General features: G+C 36.0%; 2 protein-coding genes across 15 annotated transcripts in view; one reads left to right on the forward strand and one right to left on the reverse strand.

Moving 5' to 3' along the window:
* The first annotated feature begins 3,973 nt into the window (after nt 1-3,973).
* On the forward strand, nt 3,974-13,639 carry mlh1 (mutL homolog 1, colon cancer, nonpolyposis type 2 (E. coli)). Its single transcript, XM_033980000.2, has 19 exons — nt 3,974-4,214; nt 4,638-4,728; nt 5,112-5,210; nt 5,293-5,366; nt 5,636-5,708; nt 5,898-5,989; nt 6,085-6,127; nt 6,206-6,294; nt 6,398-6,510; nt 6,586-6,679; nt 7,532-7,685; nt 8,580-8,932; nt 10,566-10,702; nt 11,162-11,270; nt 11,706-11,769; nt 11,848-12,012; nt 12,089-12,181; nt 12,684-12,794; nt 13,393-13,639. The coding sequence occupies exons 1-19, from the start codon at nt 4,108-4,110 to the stop codon at nt 13,540-13,542; spliced, it is 2,211 nt and encodes a 736-aa protein (XP_033835891.1). The 5' UTR covers nt 3,974-4,107; the 3' UTR covers nt 13,543-13,639.
* Nucleotides 13,640-14,515: 876 nt separating this feature from the next.
* Nucleotides 14,516-18,018, reverse strand: part of lrrfip2 (leucine rich repeat (in FLII) interacting protein 2) — a 33,253-nt gene continuing 29,750 nt past the window's right edge. For all 14 annotated transcript variants that reach the window (XM_033979467.2, XM_055227163.1, XM_055227167.1 and 11 more), the window contains 5 exons: nt 17,638-17,767; nt 17,097-17,264; nt 16,500-16,579; nt 16,314-16,418; nt 14,516-15,616 (listed from right to left, as the gene is read on the reverse strand). In XM_033979467.2, coding sequence (XP_033835358.1) covers nt 15,506-15,616; nt 16,314-16,418; nt 16,500-16,579; nt 17,097-17,264; nt 17,638-17,767 — 594 coding nt within the window. In that variant the 3' untranslated portion in view covers nt 14,516-15,505. The remainder of the gene's footprint in view (nt 15,617-16,313; nt 16,419-16,499; nt 16,580-17,096; nt 17,265-17,637; nt 17,768-18,018) is intronic.

Raw genomic sequence — 18,018 nt, forward strand, 5'->3', positions numbered from 1 at the left:
GGAATGGAGATCACACATCTGGGTTAGATTTCTAAAGGATTATGAAATGAATCTGACAGCAACAATGGGTCACACCTATAGGCCAGTGTCTGTCCTACTTAAAGTGATAGTATAAAGGCCAAGTCATAGAAAGTTCATTAACTAACTTACAAACTAAAAAATACAACTACATTATAATCTCAACTGTATATTGATCAATTAGTGTTAACTGTATACACAAATCATTAAATACTTAATCTAATTGTAAAAATTAAATAAAATAAATAGACAAATCCACCTCATCTTAGTAGGCAGGCAAACTGTGTAGTAATAATTTAATCTATAAAAAATAACCTAGTTCAGTTGTTATATGTTACAGAATATAGATTTACTACAAAACGAGATACTGTACCATTTATGCTAACTACTTGCCTCAAGAGGACTGTGTCAGGGAGGGAGCCCAGGGAGGGAGCCTGGTACAAATTGTTGGCCAAATCACTGTGAAAATGACTTAATGGAAGAATGTTGCTCTGGCAAAAGTGAAATGACCACATATGCATTATCTATCGAGAATAAAACGCACAAATTGAGGCAGAAGATATTTTGTATCATAAATGTGATTTAATTTAAGTATCATAAAAAAGAATAATAAAACAGTATTTGTGTCATGTTGCAGTAGAAAATCCAGGGTTGGAGCATGTGGTATTTGTAGCTTTAATATAACTGTGTAGTTTACTATCCACAGGGAGCCACAGGAAACTGGCTGGAAACTGTCAAGCTGATACTCCTGGGATTGGACCATGTTTCCATAAAACTGTCAAATCCATCAACATAAAATGATCATACAAGCATATTAAGCAGTAGAATAGAAGTGTGTCACTTTTCAGTCACAGACAGCTCATATTTATGCCGTTGATCTAAGTTCTGTCCTCAGGCTGTAACAGCTCCGATCTTTGTGCATTGTTTGATTTCATGTGGGCGTCGGTCAAACGGAGTGTGGGGGGTTTCAAGAAGGCAACGTTCAATAAATATAATCAAATAAATGTCATATTCAGATATTGTATTAAATGATAGGGTTTTGTGATGCTTTAAAACAGGGCTGTGCAATATATGAAATCATCACATTTTTCCCCACTAATTGATTGAGCTTGGTTTTTGGTTAGCTTTCATTTTGTTTTTTTGTTTTAATTATTGCCATTTAGACAAAAACATTGTCAAATTTGTTCCTCCAAAGTGTGAACTCTGCTTCAAACCACATAGAGGATTGGCTGTGGCCCAGGTATGTCACTGTCAATTAGAAATGACAGAATCTTGATCTCAGATTAAAAAAAAGCATTGCACTGAATTGCGTGTGTTTCTGTGTACAATACCAGGGCTCATAAGATGTGTAGTGACTGTGATTCTTGAGGCTGAGCTCTGGTTTATGGCACTGGGACAAATTGGCAAGGGAAAGAGTCAGGGCTGTGAAACGACTGGAGCGTGCCCAATGCAGCCACTAAAGCTAAATGCCAAAGCTACAACATCTACAACATATAAGAGGTTTAAAAACAGACTCTTAAGTTAGGAATAACCTCCAACAACTATGAGAAAAAAAAAATTCTAGATATGGCAACATGCATTTTAACAAGAGGAAGACTTCTTAAAAGGATTTTTATTAACACATTATAACATTAACTATCTTCTCTTTCTTATATTGTGTAAAAAGGTTACTACCGTGACAGGTTTAGTCCAACACTGTAATTACTGATAAAACACCAAAGTAGAAACGAAAGTAAAGGTATAAGTTCAAATACTTTTACTTTTACTTTTATTATCAGATGGATTCTTACCACACCTACTTGTGAGAGGATAGTCCAGTATTAAGGATAGTCCAATACCTTTATGGCACAAGTTATAATCAAATCATATGAATACCTATCAGAACTACTTAATATTTTGCGCAGTGTTGTAATGTGTATAAAGAGGATTTGAATCTCTAGATTCTGAAATGGTTTATTTATTATTTATTTTTACTAATCCCTAACAGTAAGTAGCTTCTATAGATGCCTTTGCCTTATGTTGTGTGACAGAGAAGGTTATTCAATGACCCAACTTTGTAATTATTTGATGCCAAAGGAGGAGTTCTTGATTGAAAAGAAAGCAGCACAATACTTAAGATAAAGAACCTTTCTTGGACATTTTATTATGAAATAGTGTAAATACATCCACAACTATCTTTTGGCCTGTGCTTTGATGTGTAAAGGGAGAGTTACTATAGTCAAACTTTGACAGTAGATGTCTTGTACTTGGTTTTGTAAATAAAAGCTGGAATGAAAGCAAGATGCAATACTTTTCAGGAACTTTTGATCTTCAAATTAGTGGTTTATTAGTGTTGTAAATGTGTCCCTATGTTGTAATGTGAAAAAGGGAGGACTACAACATAGTTCAACATTGTAATTACTCATATAGGTCTACAGGATGTAAATTAAAACCACTGTCGGCCCCTCTCTGACGCCACTCCCAGGATGGTCTATTCTACACATTTTCTTATGCTGAAGTCATCGAGCCCAGCGCCAAGAGTTAACAGTTTAGTGTCTTGATATTGGCACACACTCAAACAAAAAATAAACATGTTACAATTCCATTAAAGCTTGTGATTTTTGATGTGGTGAGAGCTAAAGGGAGTTAACATTGAGCAAGTTGAAAACATGAGGTGGTTTTCAGTGGAATGAAACAATCCCGGTTTGGGCCAAATATGTGTCAAATAAAGTCAAGTCCAGAAAGATATAAACTAGAATGAAATCTGGAGGAGAAAAGACTGCAGCTGGACAAATGTATTAATATAAATGGTGTGTTATGCAAGTGCAGGGACTAGCATTATCAAAAGTATCAAAATCTAATCAATACTGAAACTAGTGTAGAAACTAGATACTCATTTGAGCGGGTATCAATAAAAAATAAATAAATAAATAAATAAAAAAAATCACATTCACAGGACAGGAATGAACCTTTCTTGAATAGCTTTAGAATGATCTTGAGCTGTATCAGAACAAGTATAAGATACATAGACTAGCATACACCCATGGACCACTATGAAATCTACCTGGACGAATGAGTGACTACAAAGATATAAGGCCCCATGGTAATGTAAAAGAAAGTACTACCATTTAATGTTGAAAACAAACCACATTCAATTGCCTATTGCTTGACCTCATCTTGACTAGGCTACAGCTAATAAAAATAAATAAATAAATGTAGCCTACGTGATAGAATATGTTATGATGGTTTAACTGCAAAAAATTAACTTTGAAAGCACACTTTTTCACAACAGATAGAACTATTTACTTTCATGGAATAAAACATTTAAAAATGTGGAATTGTATTATTAATAGTTTTTCATATTTGTAGTACTTATCTGATCAAACATTTTATGTGAACTTACCGAGATGAAGTTGTTTGGATCAAGCCCATATGCATTTTCAATTAAAAAAATAAAATAAATAAACACATTTTAAAAAATCCATAAATTTAGGTATTTCTTCAAGATTTTGTGATCTACTAACTCCAAAACTAATGCAGAATAATTCTACATGATTCTACATGCCACTTTCTTTTTAGGATTCATTTGAATGAAGATACATAAAAACAACGACAAAATAATTAGGTAATTCATGACAAAATAATGACATTTACTAAGTTTTTACCTTTTTAACTGTATTTTAGGCGCTGTGGAGGTTTCTTTGCATAAAACGTGCCAAAACATTTACCACGAAGAAGATCCACGCTCTCCCCGCGCTGCGTCACCAAAGATCGTGTGTGAATAAGGTTAATCACTTCTACTTTTTATAGCACTAGTTCTCCCCACAAATATTTTAAATTATTTACACTTTCATGATGGAACGTGAGCAAAAATATATAAATGTAAATATATTCAAATGTAGTACCTGATGTTTTGAAAGCAAACGTGTCTCTGTGTGTAAAACAGAGTGGGATGTTATTACTTTAAAGGATCTCCGTAACCATGCAGGCTGAGCTTCCAGGGAACGATGTTTTGGACTTGCAATGGGCTAAATCACACAACATAACTACTTTTAAAAGAGTTTAGGCTGTAGTTTTTCCTTTTTATAGACATTACAGTATTTTTTAGCTATGGCGGGAGTCATTCGGAGACTAGACGAGACGGTTGTGAACAGAATTGCTGCAGGAGAAGTCATTCAGAGACCTGCAAATGCTGTCAAAGAAATGATAGAAAACTGGTAACGATTTTCCACATAAGTAACACAAAAACACAACTACTTAACTACATTTTAATAAGCTATTGAGTACTTGGACTTATTAATTGTTATTTGTCATGAGATAGTACTTTATTTATCTTTATTTATACAGGGGAACCCAATGAGAGCACTTGGGCTCTCTTTTTTATGGGTGCCCTGTTTAAAATACAACACAAACTGAAAAAACAATCAAAACAAATAAGTCCATAAAAAACATCAATAACAAGTGCAGGTGTGTGTATAAAAGTTTGTTATCAGATTATTATATTGCAATTGTGTCACCAACGTGTCCAGTTTTGCTTTTCCTTGGAGCATATTCCATTCTCCTTTGAGCTTCTTTGAGTAATAAGTTAAATTTGCATAATAAATATTCCATTTAAAGCACACCTGTTGAAATGTTTCTAGTCTCGACGCTAAATCCACAAACATCCAGGTGACAGTGAAGGACGGAGGCCTGAAGATGCTGCAGATCCAGGACAACGGGACAGGCATCAGAGTGAGTCACAGAAAAACAAACACTACACAAAACTCCAACACTGTCTTAGGAGGAGAAGATAGTTTAATATTATGATTTGTGTTCTTATATCAACGGTGTATAACCTAGGTGTGCAGTAATAGAAGACATTTTAAGTACATAGATTAGTGGAGAGGACATATTGTTGTAAAATCTGAAAAGAGTGAACATTAAAAATTAAACTTTTATTGCTTAGTGTTTTCAAAGGTCATCCATTTTAAAGCTCAAGACATTTTGACAAAAGTAATTAAGGTTCTTTTATCGACTGTTTGCTTAGGCATGGCTCTGTGGTTAGGTAAGGTGAGGAAATTGGTTTACATTTGGAAATTTGTATTATAATATGGATTTTATGCTGTTTTGCGCAGAAAGAAGACATGGAAATTGTGTGCGAACGGTTTACTACAAGCAAACTACAGACGTTTGAGGACCTCTCTGCCATTTCCACCTATGGATTCAGAGGAGAGGTAAGCTTTTGAACACTTATGACATATGACTTAAATATTATTGTAACATTGATTATGATTATTGTTTCATTCTTAAATACAGGCTTTGGCCAGTATAAGTCACGTCGCCCATGTTACCATAACAACAAAGACAGCCGATGCCAAATGTGCTTACCGGTACGAGAAAAACACTTTGAAACTACAGTGGATATGTGTGACAAACAATATTTTAATTAAATTTGATCTAAATATTGTAAAGCACCAATTGAAAACTAAGATAATATAGAAAACCTGACTATTTTGTAGGAACCACAGTAAACTGATGACTTTTGATTTAGAAGTTCTTATTCCTTATTTCCTGCCATGGGAAAAAGAAAAAAACATTCAGTGAATAGTACATAAATGTGTACATGTGTAAATATTTTGTACTCATTGTTCTTTTGCAGAGCTTGTTATAGTGACGGAAAACTCAAAGCACCTCCCAAACCCTGCGCTGGAAATCAGGGCACACAGATTCTGGTAAGTGCTTTACAATTTTACAATATTGATTTATTTTTTGTTTTGGAACATATTGTCACACATTGGATTTGTATGATTGGATTGTAGAAAATTAGAGAGTGGGCAGAGACATTCCAATATTTGTTAGTGCATTTTTCTTTTTAATGGCATTGGTTGGGAAAAAATATGTTTCTTTTTTGTAATGTTTAGGTTGAAGATTTGTTTTACAATGTGTCAACCAGAAGAAAAGCTTTGAAGAGTCCCAGTGATGAGTATTCAAGGATTGTAGAAGTGGTCAGCAGGTAAATCATAAGTACCCAGAATGTACAGTTTCTTCATATAGTAAACACATTTCTTAGTTTTTATCTTTTGTTTATTATTATTATTATTTTTGCAGATATGCCATACACAACTCGGGCAAAAGTTTCTCAGTGAAAAAAGTAATATTTTGATTTCACAATGAAGAATTAGCTGACAGTAATTTATTTATGTACTTTTATTGAATTGCATTTTTTCAGCAAGGAGAGACAGTGGCAGATGTGAGAACTCTGCCAAACGCCTCTGTGGTCGATAATATTCGTGGAGTTTTTGGAAACGCAGTCAGTAGGTAAAAAATACATGCTCTGACTTAGATTGAGATGTCTTAATCAAAAATATTAATAGCATGTTTACTGTGATAAGAAAAAATGTGTCTTTGATTTATTTGATAGGGAGCTGATTGAGGTGGGCTGTGAGGATCAGAAACTGGCCTTTAAGATGAAGGGATACATCTCCAATGCAAACTACTCTATGAAGAAATGCATCATGGTCCTTTTCATCAACCGTAAGTAACGTCTCATCGTGGATTTAGGATATAGTAGGTGGTAGTAATACAACTTTTCCATCTCTGCTGTTTCAGATCGTCTTGTGGAGTCGAGCGCCTTGAAAAAAGCTGTGGAGACTGTTTACGCTGCATATCTGCCCAAGAACACACACCCTTTTCTGTATCTCAGGTAACTCGGGACAAAACTCTGCTCTGAACAGCACTGTCAATAATGTTTGCCTCATGTTCCTTGCTATCTCTCACTGAACTCATTTTAATCAGTTTAAGGGTGGATTATGTAACTTTTCTGGTGTAGGGTCTGCCAGCTGCTTACACTGACATGTTATTGTTTTACTTTAATATTCCACAGTATAACATTAAATGTATCGATTTCTGTGTGAGCAAGCTGGTGACTCCACTAGGCCAAATTAAAAGTCAGATCTGTGGATAGACAACCCTGCTCACTGTAAGAATGCATGTTTTTCAAGTTATTTTTGAGCAATAAAGACTTAGGCAAGGCAAGTTTGTCTGTATAGCACAATTTGTACGCAGAATAAGAAAGACATTTAAATCACAATACAACAAATCAAAGCATAAATAATCATAATAAAATTAACATTAAAAAAGAATAGTGCAGAACAAAACCCATTCAGTCATGTGCACAGCTAAACAACCATTTTCAGAATTGGGTGGCCATTGGTGAAAAATATTTTCCATGCTAAAAGTGTTTATTATATCCAAATGGAAGTCCTGAATTTAAGTGACAAATTTTCATATCCAAAGCCATCAGCGCTCTGTGGAGCTTCTGTTTGTGCATGAGAGAGGAGTGCTACTCATAAATACAGTAGCAAATAAGATCGCATCGATTTTAGAGGGTTTAATCCTGACATCTGTGACTCCAGACAAAACAATAACGTCTCCATGGAGCCAAGAAGGTGGTGGACCCCACCAGAAAAGACATCATTAGGAAATAGAAAGCATTTGTACAAAGCAAAACCTCTCTACAATACTAATAAAAATCCTTACATTTTCCATTTTTTAGTTTAGAGATCGCCCCTCAGAACGTGGATGTGAACGTACACCCGACCAAACACGAGGTTCACTTCCTGCATGAGGACAGTGTGATTGAGAGCGTTCAAAAACACATTGAGACTACACTTCTGGGATCCAACTCCTCGCGGACATATTTCACTCAGGTATGAACTCTATGAAACGGCTTCACAAAAATGTGCTGGCACCGATAACATCTTTGTATTCTATTACGGCAACTATTTTAACAAGACTCCACACCCTGCAACCAAGTATCAGTTGTACTCGGGTAAAAGTCAGAAATAGCATCACTAATTCATAATTTAAGTCATTGTTTCCTCAATGTAAGTCATTGTTTCCACAACCACGATAATTACTATATCGACATATTGCTCCTTCTATCATATATTGAATGATCATTTTTCAGGGTCAGTATTAGCGGGAAAGCAATTTTTTTCTGTGCTATGATGAGATTTGAGACTTGAATTATGAACTTCTAGGACTCACAGACACATTACAGACACAGATTAACTAACGTAAATGCTGCATTCTGTCATTTATTTATCGCAGTTCATGTTTTTTAACAATATTGTACATTTAGAATACTTTTTGTGGGATAATTCTGTTTTATGGTTTGGTTTCAATATGATCTTTAATCGTCTATATTTACTTCTATTGTAGCGTCTAATGTATATGAGCAGTGCAATTAAATGTTAAATTATATGGAGAGAGAAGGTTTTGGGTTCAGGTTTTGTGGTATCAAAAAACTCAATACATAGATACAAATTGATACTAAAACTATCAAAACTACCGGTAGATACTTATTAGAACTAGTAATTTTACTTAAAAATGCTTTTGATTTACTAAAAAAAACACATTCAATTATACATTCTGGGTTTTGGGGAAAAAAATTGCATTGTGATGATCCTAGTACATTACCTGAAGATTTATAAATATTTTTGCTTCATGAACTGATAATAGTAGCATTAAAATAAATTGTTTTATTATAGTTTATTAAGAAGTATAGTAATGCTTCAAGAATACCATGTCTTTTTTTCCAGACTTTGCTCCCAGGTCTGTCTGTCTCTGAGGGCACTGAGGTTAAGTCATCCTCCTCAGACTCCACTGATCGAGTTTACGCTCATCAAATGGTGCGCACCGACCATCGCACTCAAAAACTGGACGCATTCCTTCAGCCCAAAGACAAGCCCCCCACAGAACCCCCTGATACGGGACGTCCCGGCTGCAGCAAAGAGACTGAGAGCAAAGCCAAACCATCGAACTCTGAGAGTGTGGAGATGGATGAGATGGATGATTTGAATGACTCAGATCTGCTGCAGGCCATGGAGGAGGCGGAGGTCCCAACAGGAGAGAAGGAGAGCGGGGGGGAAGGCGACGCTGGACACGTGCAAAAGTGGGTCCTGATTTTATATGTAGGACAATTAAAGGTGTACTCTGTTACTTTTCCAGTTAAGGTCTCCCTTGTGTCCATGGAAATATTAGTACAGTATGGCATTAAACTTGTCTGTCACCATGGAGACCAGTAGGTGGCAGCACTAGGCCAAGTTACAAGTCAAGTCAGTTCAATGTAAGAATGCATGTTTTTTTTTTTTTTATGTACATCTGTACTTTAATGCTTTATAGAAATTTATGTCATATTGAGGAACATTCTCAGAAAAGCAATAATATTTCCATGGACACAAGAATGAAGTGGTCCCCTCTACAGTGCACCTTTAAGACATATGCTGTATGATGTACTAAATAAAAAAGTATATTATACAGCATAAGATAAGTGTTTATAAAGGTTAACTAGGTCAATGCTCAGAAATATATAATCAGAGGAAAGTTCACTAGATGTTATTGCTTTGCCTGGAATGTTCCACAGTATGTCATTAACCAGGCCAAGTGACAGGTCAGAACTGTTGGGATGTGCAGTGAAGTTTTTTCAAGATATATATATTTTTATAAACAACTGAAATAAACACAAGTTAGATAAGTTTAATACCATACTGTGGAACATTCTAGGCAAAGCAGTAACATTTCTGTGTAGACAATCAGATTGTGAACCTTCCACCAGAAAAGGTATATTGTGAACCCACCTATAATTTCATATTCTAGTGACAATAGACAACTTTCAGACATATAGCACTTCCTGATTGGAGCGTCCACATGTCTGCACTGGTTTGGGGTTGAGTTTGTTAGTCTCTGTTTTTTTTTTTCCTTTTTTTCTTTCACTTGATTACTCAGAGCAGTGAGTGATCGGGGCAGGATTTTTCTTGTCAAACTGAAGTGTGACTTGACTCAAAAAACAACCTCAACCACTCACCTGTAAGCTGAGTCAGTGCTGTTGTGTAAAAGAGTGTCATAATCTACCCCCAAGCAAATGTTCTCAGCTTTTCAGAAACAACAGAGGCCAATGAAATGTTGATGAAATGTTGTGTGTAGTGCCCTCTAGTGGTAGAACAATGATATGGGAAATTTGTGTCATAGAATAGAAACGTTTTTATTTAGGAAACCAGAACTGCAACAATATAATAATAATATAATAATAGTGAGTATTCAACTACTAAAATATTTGTATTTTGATTATTGCCATTGTTAACTGGACCATACAGACTCTTAAACACAGACCAAAAGACATCATTATAACAAAGACATTGACTTTATTAAATCTAAATTATTTTCATTGTAAATATATCTATCTAGAAGTCTTTAGTATTCACACTTCAACCTTTTTTTGGTTAAACATGTATCTTGAAAATCTCAGTATACTCATTGGACTAATTGATAAAATAACTGACTCTTCGACCTCTAAAGAAATCTAGATACCAAATTCAAGTTTTTCAAATAATTTACTAAACTTGTGTGTTAATTATACAAATATAAATAATAAAAATGGACTATACTAAATTAAACAGATGGGAATGCTGTAGCTACTTTTGTCAAACAACATTACCTGGAAAAAATCAAACAGCTCAACATTTTGTTTAAGATGGATGAATTTAAATATTATGTATGCACAATCAGTGTCTCTGTGGTTGATTCAGGAAGCGTCCGAGGAAGGAGCGGCACCAGGAAGAGGAGGATGAAGAGGCAACTGCAGCAGAAAGTCCAAAGAGACGAGTGATTAAATTGAACAGTGTGAAAGAGCTCAGAGCAGAGATCTCAGACAACTCTCACAAAGGTACAACTCACTCATAATAACAGGGAAAAACAACGCCAATCATAACATCATTTATCGGTCTACTCATCTCAACTTAATTTCCATGGACAAAGTATGGAGCCAGTCCCATGTTTGGAGGTAGAAGATCGTCTTACATGCTGTTAGTTAAACATGTTTTCACAATGACAAAAACAACTAAACCATGTAGATAGAGGTTTTGACGTTTTGTTTATAGAAAAAAAAAAAAAAAGATCTTGCTTTGGAATATAGTAAAGTTTAAAATCTCATATTTACTTGTTGATTTTAGCAAGCAAACAATACCAGTACATTGAGTGCATGGTCATTCATTCATTATTTAGTCTCTCTAGGTTTATTGCGTAAGAAAAAAAAATGTTTTGTTGAGCAAGTAAGAAGTAAAACAAAAACAACAAACAAAAGTACTAAAAATGACACTCATATTTACATGCTTTTTACCTTCAGGTCTCCATGAAATGTTGCAGAACCACTCGTTTGTGGGATGTGTCAATCCTCAGTGGACTCTGATTCAACATCTCACCAAACTCTACCTGCTCAACACCACCAAACTCAGGTACGAACCAATTCACTGCCCTTTCTACGTAATATTTATTTTATTTAAGTGTTTTTATGTATGTAACTATGTAACTTTCCTGGCTGAGGGTCTGTCACCTGTTTGTATCTGTAAGGATGTTTTTGCTTTGGGTCAGATGTATAGCATTAAACTTTTGTAGTGTTATCTCCATGGAGACAAGCATGTGACGCCACCAGGCCAAGTTACAGGTCAGATCAGTGGAGAGACGTGTCTGCTCACAATAAAAATGCCTGTTAACTAATGTATTTTTATTTAAACAATAAAAGCATCTATAATTGAATAAATGGAAGATAAATACATTTATTACCATACTGAGGAACATTTCAGAATAACTGCTTCATGGAGACAAACAAGCGGCAGAACTCCCACTAGAAAAGTTACCTACTGTACCTTTAAGTATGTGTCTCATTGCAGTCAAGAACTTTTCTACCAAATCCTGATCTATGACTTTGGTAACTTTGGAGTGCTCAGACTCTCTGTAAGTAAATTATTCTTGTCCCATAACATAGCTAGATTCATTTTCCATATTTCTCACTTTTCATATTGTTACTTTAAGGAGCCCGTGCCTCTGTATGACTTGGCGATGCTGGCGTTAGACTCAGAGGAGAGCGGGTGGACAGAGGAGGACGGGCCCAAAGAAGGACTGGCCCAGTACATTGTGGACTTCCTCAAAAAGAAAGCAGAGATGTTAGGGGACTATTTCTCCGTGGAGATAGATCAGGTCTGTTTAAGGAGTTGGTAAAAAAAACAAAACGATTAAATGTCTGGGTTGTGACTGGTACATTTTGATCTTGAAGGAAGGTAATCTGACGGGTTTACCGATGCTGCTGGACAAATACACTCCCATCATGGAGGGGCTGCCAATGTTTATCCTCAGACTGGCCACTGAGGTGAGTATTTTTACCACTTGTGGCTCAGATGGTGGAGGCTTTGACTTACCATTTTATATTTTATTGTAGTGTAAGTGTATAAATGCAGCCTTTTTGTAATGCTAGTCACGGGGGCAGCAGTCTCAGCAGGGACTTTCCCCACCCCAAACACTTCTTCCAGCTACTCCAGTGCAACCCCAAGTGCCAGCCTGAATTAATCTAGACTAAATACAATCATCAGAGTGAAGACTTATTTTGTTATTGTGTTTGCTCTGTCTAGCCTTGTTCTTTGTGAACCTAAACAAAACATTTTGAAATGTTAAACTTTGTTACTAAGCCAACAAGTCTAACCTGAGCCTTTAGCAACACCATAAGTTGAAGTTAATATTAGGATACAACTAAATTTCAAGGGTTTGTCCACAAAAAACATCATCTTCATCCAAGTTAGGTGGATCTTAATTGTTCTGTGATGCTCCAGATGTGTTCATTGTTGTGAATGTACTGTACTGTTCTTGCCCCTCAGGTGAACTGGGACAGTGAGAAAGAGTGTTTCAGAGACTTCAGCAAAGAGTGCAGCTTCTTCTACTCCATCAGGAAACAGTACATCCTGGAGCCGCAGCCTGGAGACGACCAGGTATGTGTCATAAGGTTTACTCTCATTTTAATGTTTTCTACTTGTACATATATAAATCTGTATAATTGTATCTTATTTAACACCTTTGATCTTTATCCACTTTACCACATAGAATTATATCACAATTTATTTTTTGCTCTTTTATTATTGTAATGTGTGAGCTACTGTGTCCCAAGTAATTTCCTTTGTGGATCTTGTCTAAGCCTAAGATTGAATGTTATTTCTCCAGTGTTTGATTTTGAATAATACAATCCATATAGAAGCATTTATAGATATGATGAGGAGGACAGCCGACCAATCAATTTTTAAAGCGCCCTAGGTCATTTGATCTGCTCTCTAGTGGTGAAACAGAAAATTACAAGTCTAAGAAACTGGTGTGGTGAACTTGTATCTGTTAAAGCTCATGGAAACAAATAACCTTATGATCATTAAAAATACACAAAAAACATTAAGGGATTTAGCCATATCGTTAAAAGCTTACAAAAACCTGATATTTGACATGTCATATATAGCATAGCTAGTAGCATTATGGATATGATAATATGGTATAACAGATATATAATTGTTAGTGATTGATAGGAGACTTTTTCTTTTTCAGGACACAGACTCATGGCGATGGAAAGTTGAACATGTGATTTTTAAAGCTTTTCGGACCCTCTTCAGTCCTCCTAAACACTTCAGTGAAGACGGGACAGTTTTGCAGATCGCAAACTTACCAGACTTATATAAAGTGTTTGAGAGGTGTTGATTTTTAACATGTACCAATACACCAAAATATGCTACTTTTTTATACTGTTCAATGAATATTTTGTAATGTAAATAAAAATGAATCACATGTTTAAGATAAGATAATTTTGTCTGGTATTTTACTTTTCACAGGTATATTGTTAAATCAGACAGCTTTCAAAATCTAGAAATCTGGAAATTGTTTTTATTTTAATGACTTAATATGATCTGAGGCTTTTATTTCTTTCTTTGTGATTACAATTATTTATCCAATCAAAAACAATTATTTGGAATCTGCTTTGAATAATAGGGACACGTGTTTCTCCTCACTTTGAATCACAATGGCTTTTAAAACATCATTCTCAAAGCTCTACAAATGAATGAGAAGCATACATATACTTCTCCAGGTTAAACTTTGACAATACATAAATGTGTTCCAAATTATCAGTAATTGAATTTTGCATAATTTAGAATCTTTGGGGATAATCCTGCTTTAGGGTAATTGTGTCAGTGGCATAAATGAGGCCTGCCACAATAATTACATTTTAAATACATATAACATATTGTTCATTATATATGAGGAACAATCATTTTTCCTGGAAAATATTTATTGAGGGTACTTTTTCTTTGTACTAGGGGGAAAATATTGGTTATTTTTCTGTACTAGGATGAGATTTGAGCTGTCGAAGTTTGAATTAAGAACTTTTGAGACTCACTATAGACAGAAACTATGTACTTAAGTGTCACATTCTGTCATTTATTTATAGCAGTTCATATTTTAAATAATAGTGTACATTTAGAATACTTTTTGAGGGCCGATTTTGCTTTATGGTTTATCGTCTATATTTACTTCAATGATATATCACACGTCAAAATTTGTTATTGTAACAGGCCTAGTCAAGTCCCAGTTTAGTTCCTGGTTTAGTCCCAGTTTTGAGGTTTGAATGCCTCCCATGTGTCATTATGTCATCAAATCAGACACAAAAAAGACCCGCTTTGTAAACACATTTGTAAATTACACATTTATTTTCAAGAAATCTTTTAAATATCTGAAAAATTTCCATGAAACCTCAGCAGACAGTTGTTTCTCTATTATATATCGTCTGAAATAACGACTGCACCTTTTCTTTAAATACATACCATCATCATTTAGTACCTGTTTAAACAATGAGCAATGGAGTGGTGCGGACCCCCAGTTTTCCTTAATGCAAGAAGGCACTTTACTGAGAGGGAGGATGGGGAGAGGCGGGCTCTACAAAGCTTTCGTTAAAGAGTCATTCATGCAACTTATCAAAAAAACAAACAAAATACGCCCAAGCACCCAGGCAAAGAAATGCAGAAAACAACATGATGTAGTTCAAATACCTGTAAATTAAGTAGTGATTCAAATAAATGTCCAAAAAAGTGCATCTCCCAGCAATATCATAGGGTTATTATTATTACTAAAGATGCACTATGTAACTTTTCTGGAGCAGGATACGCCACCTGTCTGTCTCCATGGAGATGTTATTGCTTTGCATGGATGTTCAACAGTATGGCATTAAACATGTCTATACAATTAAAAGTATTTTTATTTCTTTAAAAATACCTTAAAAACCTGTAACTTGGTTTAGTGGCATCACCTAGCTAGACAGATAATGTTTAAAGCCATACTGTGGTACATTCCAGGCAAAGCAATGACATCTCCATGGAGACAAGCAGGCGGCACAACCTCCACCAGAAATGTTACATACTGCATCTTTTTAGAGTTTCTGTATCTCCCAAATGCTGCCAGACAAAACAAAAAACATTGGAGAGTTCTTTTTTTTTTTTTTTTCCTGTGCTACGATTGTTTTTGGTTAGCTACAAATAATGTTTATGATGATGTACTCCCAGCGTGGTTCGGCAGTCACAGAGAGGTTGCAGGTTTAGGGCCAGGTTTATCGTTCGTTTGTTTGGATGGGTGGGCTTCTAGTGCGGGGTGGGCTTGTATGGGGTAGGTGGTCTTATTGTTGGGACAGTAGCGCGTTCCTATTGGCCTTCATCTTCTCCAGGCGTTTGACGAGGTGGTTGTTGGTCATCTCCATCTCCTCGATTTTGTCCAGAGCCGTGCGCAGCTGAGAGAGAGAAAGAGAAAGAGAGAAAGAAAGGTGAGGAGGAGGGCGGGCGGGTTAGGGAGAGGACGAGAGAGGGAGTGAGATGTTGGGTGAGGGAAAGAAAGGAAGAAAGACAGGGAGAAAGAGGCAAGGGGAGGTAGAGGGGGATAGAAGGAGAGAGAAGAAGGGGGGTGGGGAGGGAGGAGGAGAGAGGAAAAGAGGAAAAGAGAAAGGAAGAGGGGTAAGTGAAGGAGAGAAAAAGATAAAGAGGGGAGAGGAAGAGAGAAAGAGGATAAGAAGGAGATGGGAGAAAAAGCATAGCAAAAGAGAAAGAGGTAAAGAGCGCAAGAGATAAGGTTAAAATCTTGTCAAAAAGAAGTATTAGAGTTTGGCTGGTTGACCAATATGCAAACTGTGAATCTCAATAAAAAATGATGCATCTATGGCAAGATAAAAAGCTGCAAGTGTAAAAATAGATGAAAACGATGTACCCATAAACGAGTGGTAACCTGGTTAGGGGCAGCCACCATTGGATAAATTTAGTAGCATCTTTGGGCTAAACAACGATTCATATAAATAAAGTTAATGAAGGTTGAAAAACACTAGATACCGTGTTTACTAAGTATTTATATTGTATACATGGGTAACTAGTGAGACCACAAGAGCAGTTGATAAAAATGATACGATCAGACCGCACAGTGAACCAATCTTTCTTTACCTCTCTTTGTAGTTTTCTTTTCTCCGCTTTAAGTTCATCTTCTATTTTCTCTGCGTTATCGGCCGATGTTTTGTACCTGGCCACCTGCCCTTCAAGTCTGTTTATCTGAAAATGCAAAGACACAAGATGTTAAGAAAAACAACTCATGTTCCAAATCAATGCATTTTAAGGGTCTTTGTTACTTACATTTTGCTCCATTGTACCCATTTCTTGTTCTGCTTTAGATAGCTTAAATTTATATTCACTAATCTGTCGGTTTGCATCTCCTGTGAAAAAACATAATTACAATACATTTTTATCATAACAAGCTTAAATATAGTTTCGTAATGTCCATAAAAACAAACCATATAACGACTGTTATTTAACATTTTGTTCATTGTTAGTGGCCATAATTGAAATGCCAGATTGCTTCTGTGAAATGCCACTAAAAAGAGGCTGCCACTATCAAACAGTAGTTTTCATTCACTTGTTTGTATTGTTGAAAACTGCTACAGGATATTTCTAAACCGTTTGCGTATGACACGTAGTCTGATTTTTTTGAATAATCACAAGTAATTACAGAGCAGTGGGCGGGATAGGGGGTAGGTGAAAGCACCCATTTCTGAGCACCCAAGCCTCGAATACAGGCTAATACATGATTACTCATACGTGCATCAATCAATTAAAATACAACTTTGAGTAAGTTACTGATTAGGGAACATTGTTAAACCCTCATAAATGTTGACTTGACCCAAAATGCTCCCTTTAAAAAGACTTGTTTATTATTAAAACCCTTAGTCTTACTCTGCATCTCTATATAGTGCAGGTCTGTGCCGTTCTCCACTCTCTCTCCGTCCGTGTAGCCGTCGCTCTTTGAGTGTTTTTGCTTCTCCTCCTCCAGCTGGTTCTTCAGTTTCCTGATTTGAGCCAACAGTTCGTCCTTCTCATCCGCCAACTTCCGTAGCCTCACGTCTACACAAGGAAATCAAAACAATTACAATAAGCAAGACACAAAAATATAGGTCTGTAAGTTCCAAAGTTTAGATCAATTTAGATAGCACTAAGCAAGCCTTTCATACAGTTGCTCTTTCTATTTGTTTTTGCTTTTTTATTACACAATGCAGACATTTGACCCTGCAGTAAACTCTGTGCTTTGGTTTGTTCTGCTGTTGGGACATTCAAACATATAAACCAAGCTGAATGGCCGAAGTGTCAGAACAGGTCATGATCACTTTCAGTGAGCACCATCCCAGATTAATAATGTGTAGAACTCACTTCAAAGTGGTACACATATCAATCTGGGATGACACAGGTAACAGCTCTGTGCAGTTGACATTAAACTCACCCAGGGGTCCCTCTCCTGCAGATTCAAGCACCTGTGCTGCCTCCTGCGTTACCACGGTGATGCCGGACACAGGCTCGTGGTTCACGTCTCCATTTGGGGTGCCGTCCGGGATGATGACCAGACCGTGTTTCTGACGAAGGGAGGAGAAAGAATGAGTAACACTAATTTATAGTAAAATAAAAAGTTAAAATACAAGCTTATCCATTAGTGATATCAATCATGTCTCTGTGCAGCACTTTTGTTTATAAAATGTGTTATATGTGATAATATTGACTTTCTTTCTATAACTGATAACCTACTGTACTTAGTGTGATGGAAAACACATCTTTGTACAATAATACAGGCATTTATTTAAAGGAAATGGATTTTCTCTTAATTTTA

This window comes from Periophthalmus magnuspinnatus, chromosome 15 (assembly GCF_009829125.3).
Source record: "Periophthalmus magnuspinnatus isolate fPerMag1 chromosome 15, fPerMag1.2.pri, whole genome shotgun sequence".
Taxonomy (NCBI): Eukaryota; Metazoa; Chordata; class Actinopteri; order Gobiiformes; family Gobiidae; genus Periophthalmus; species Periophthalmus magnuspinnatus.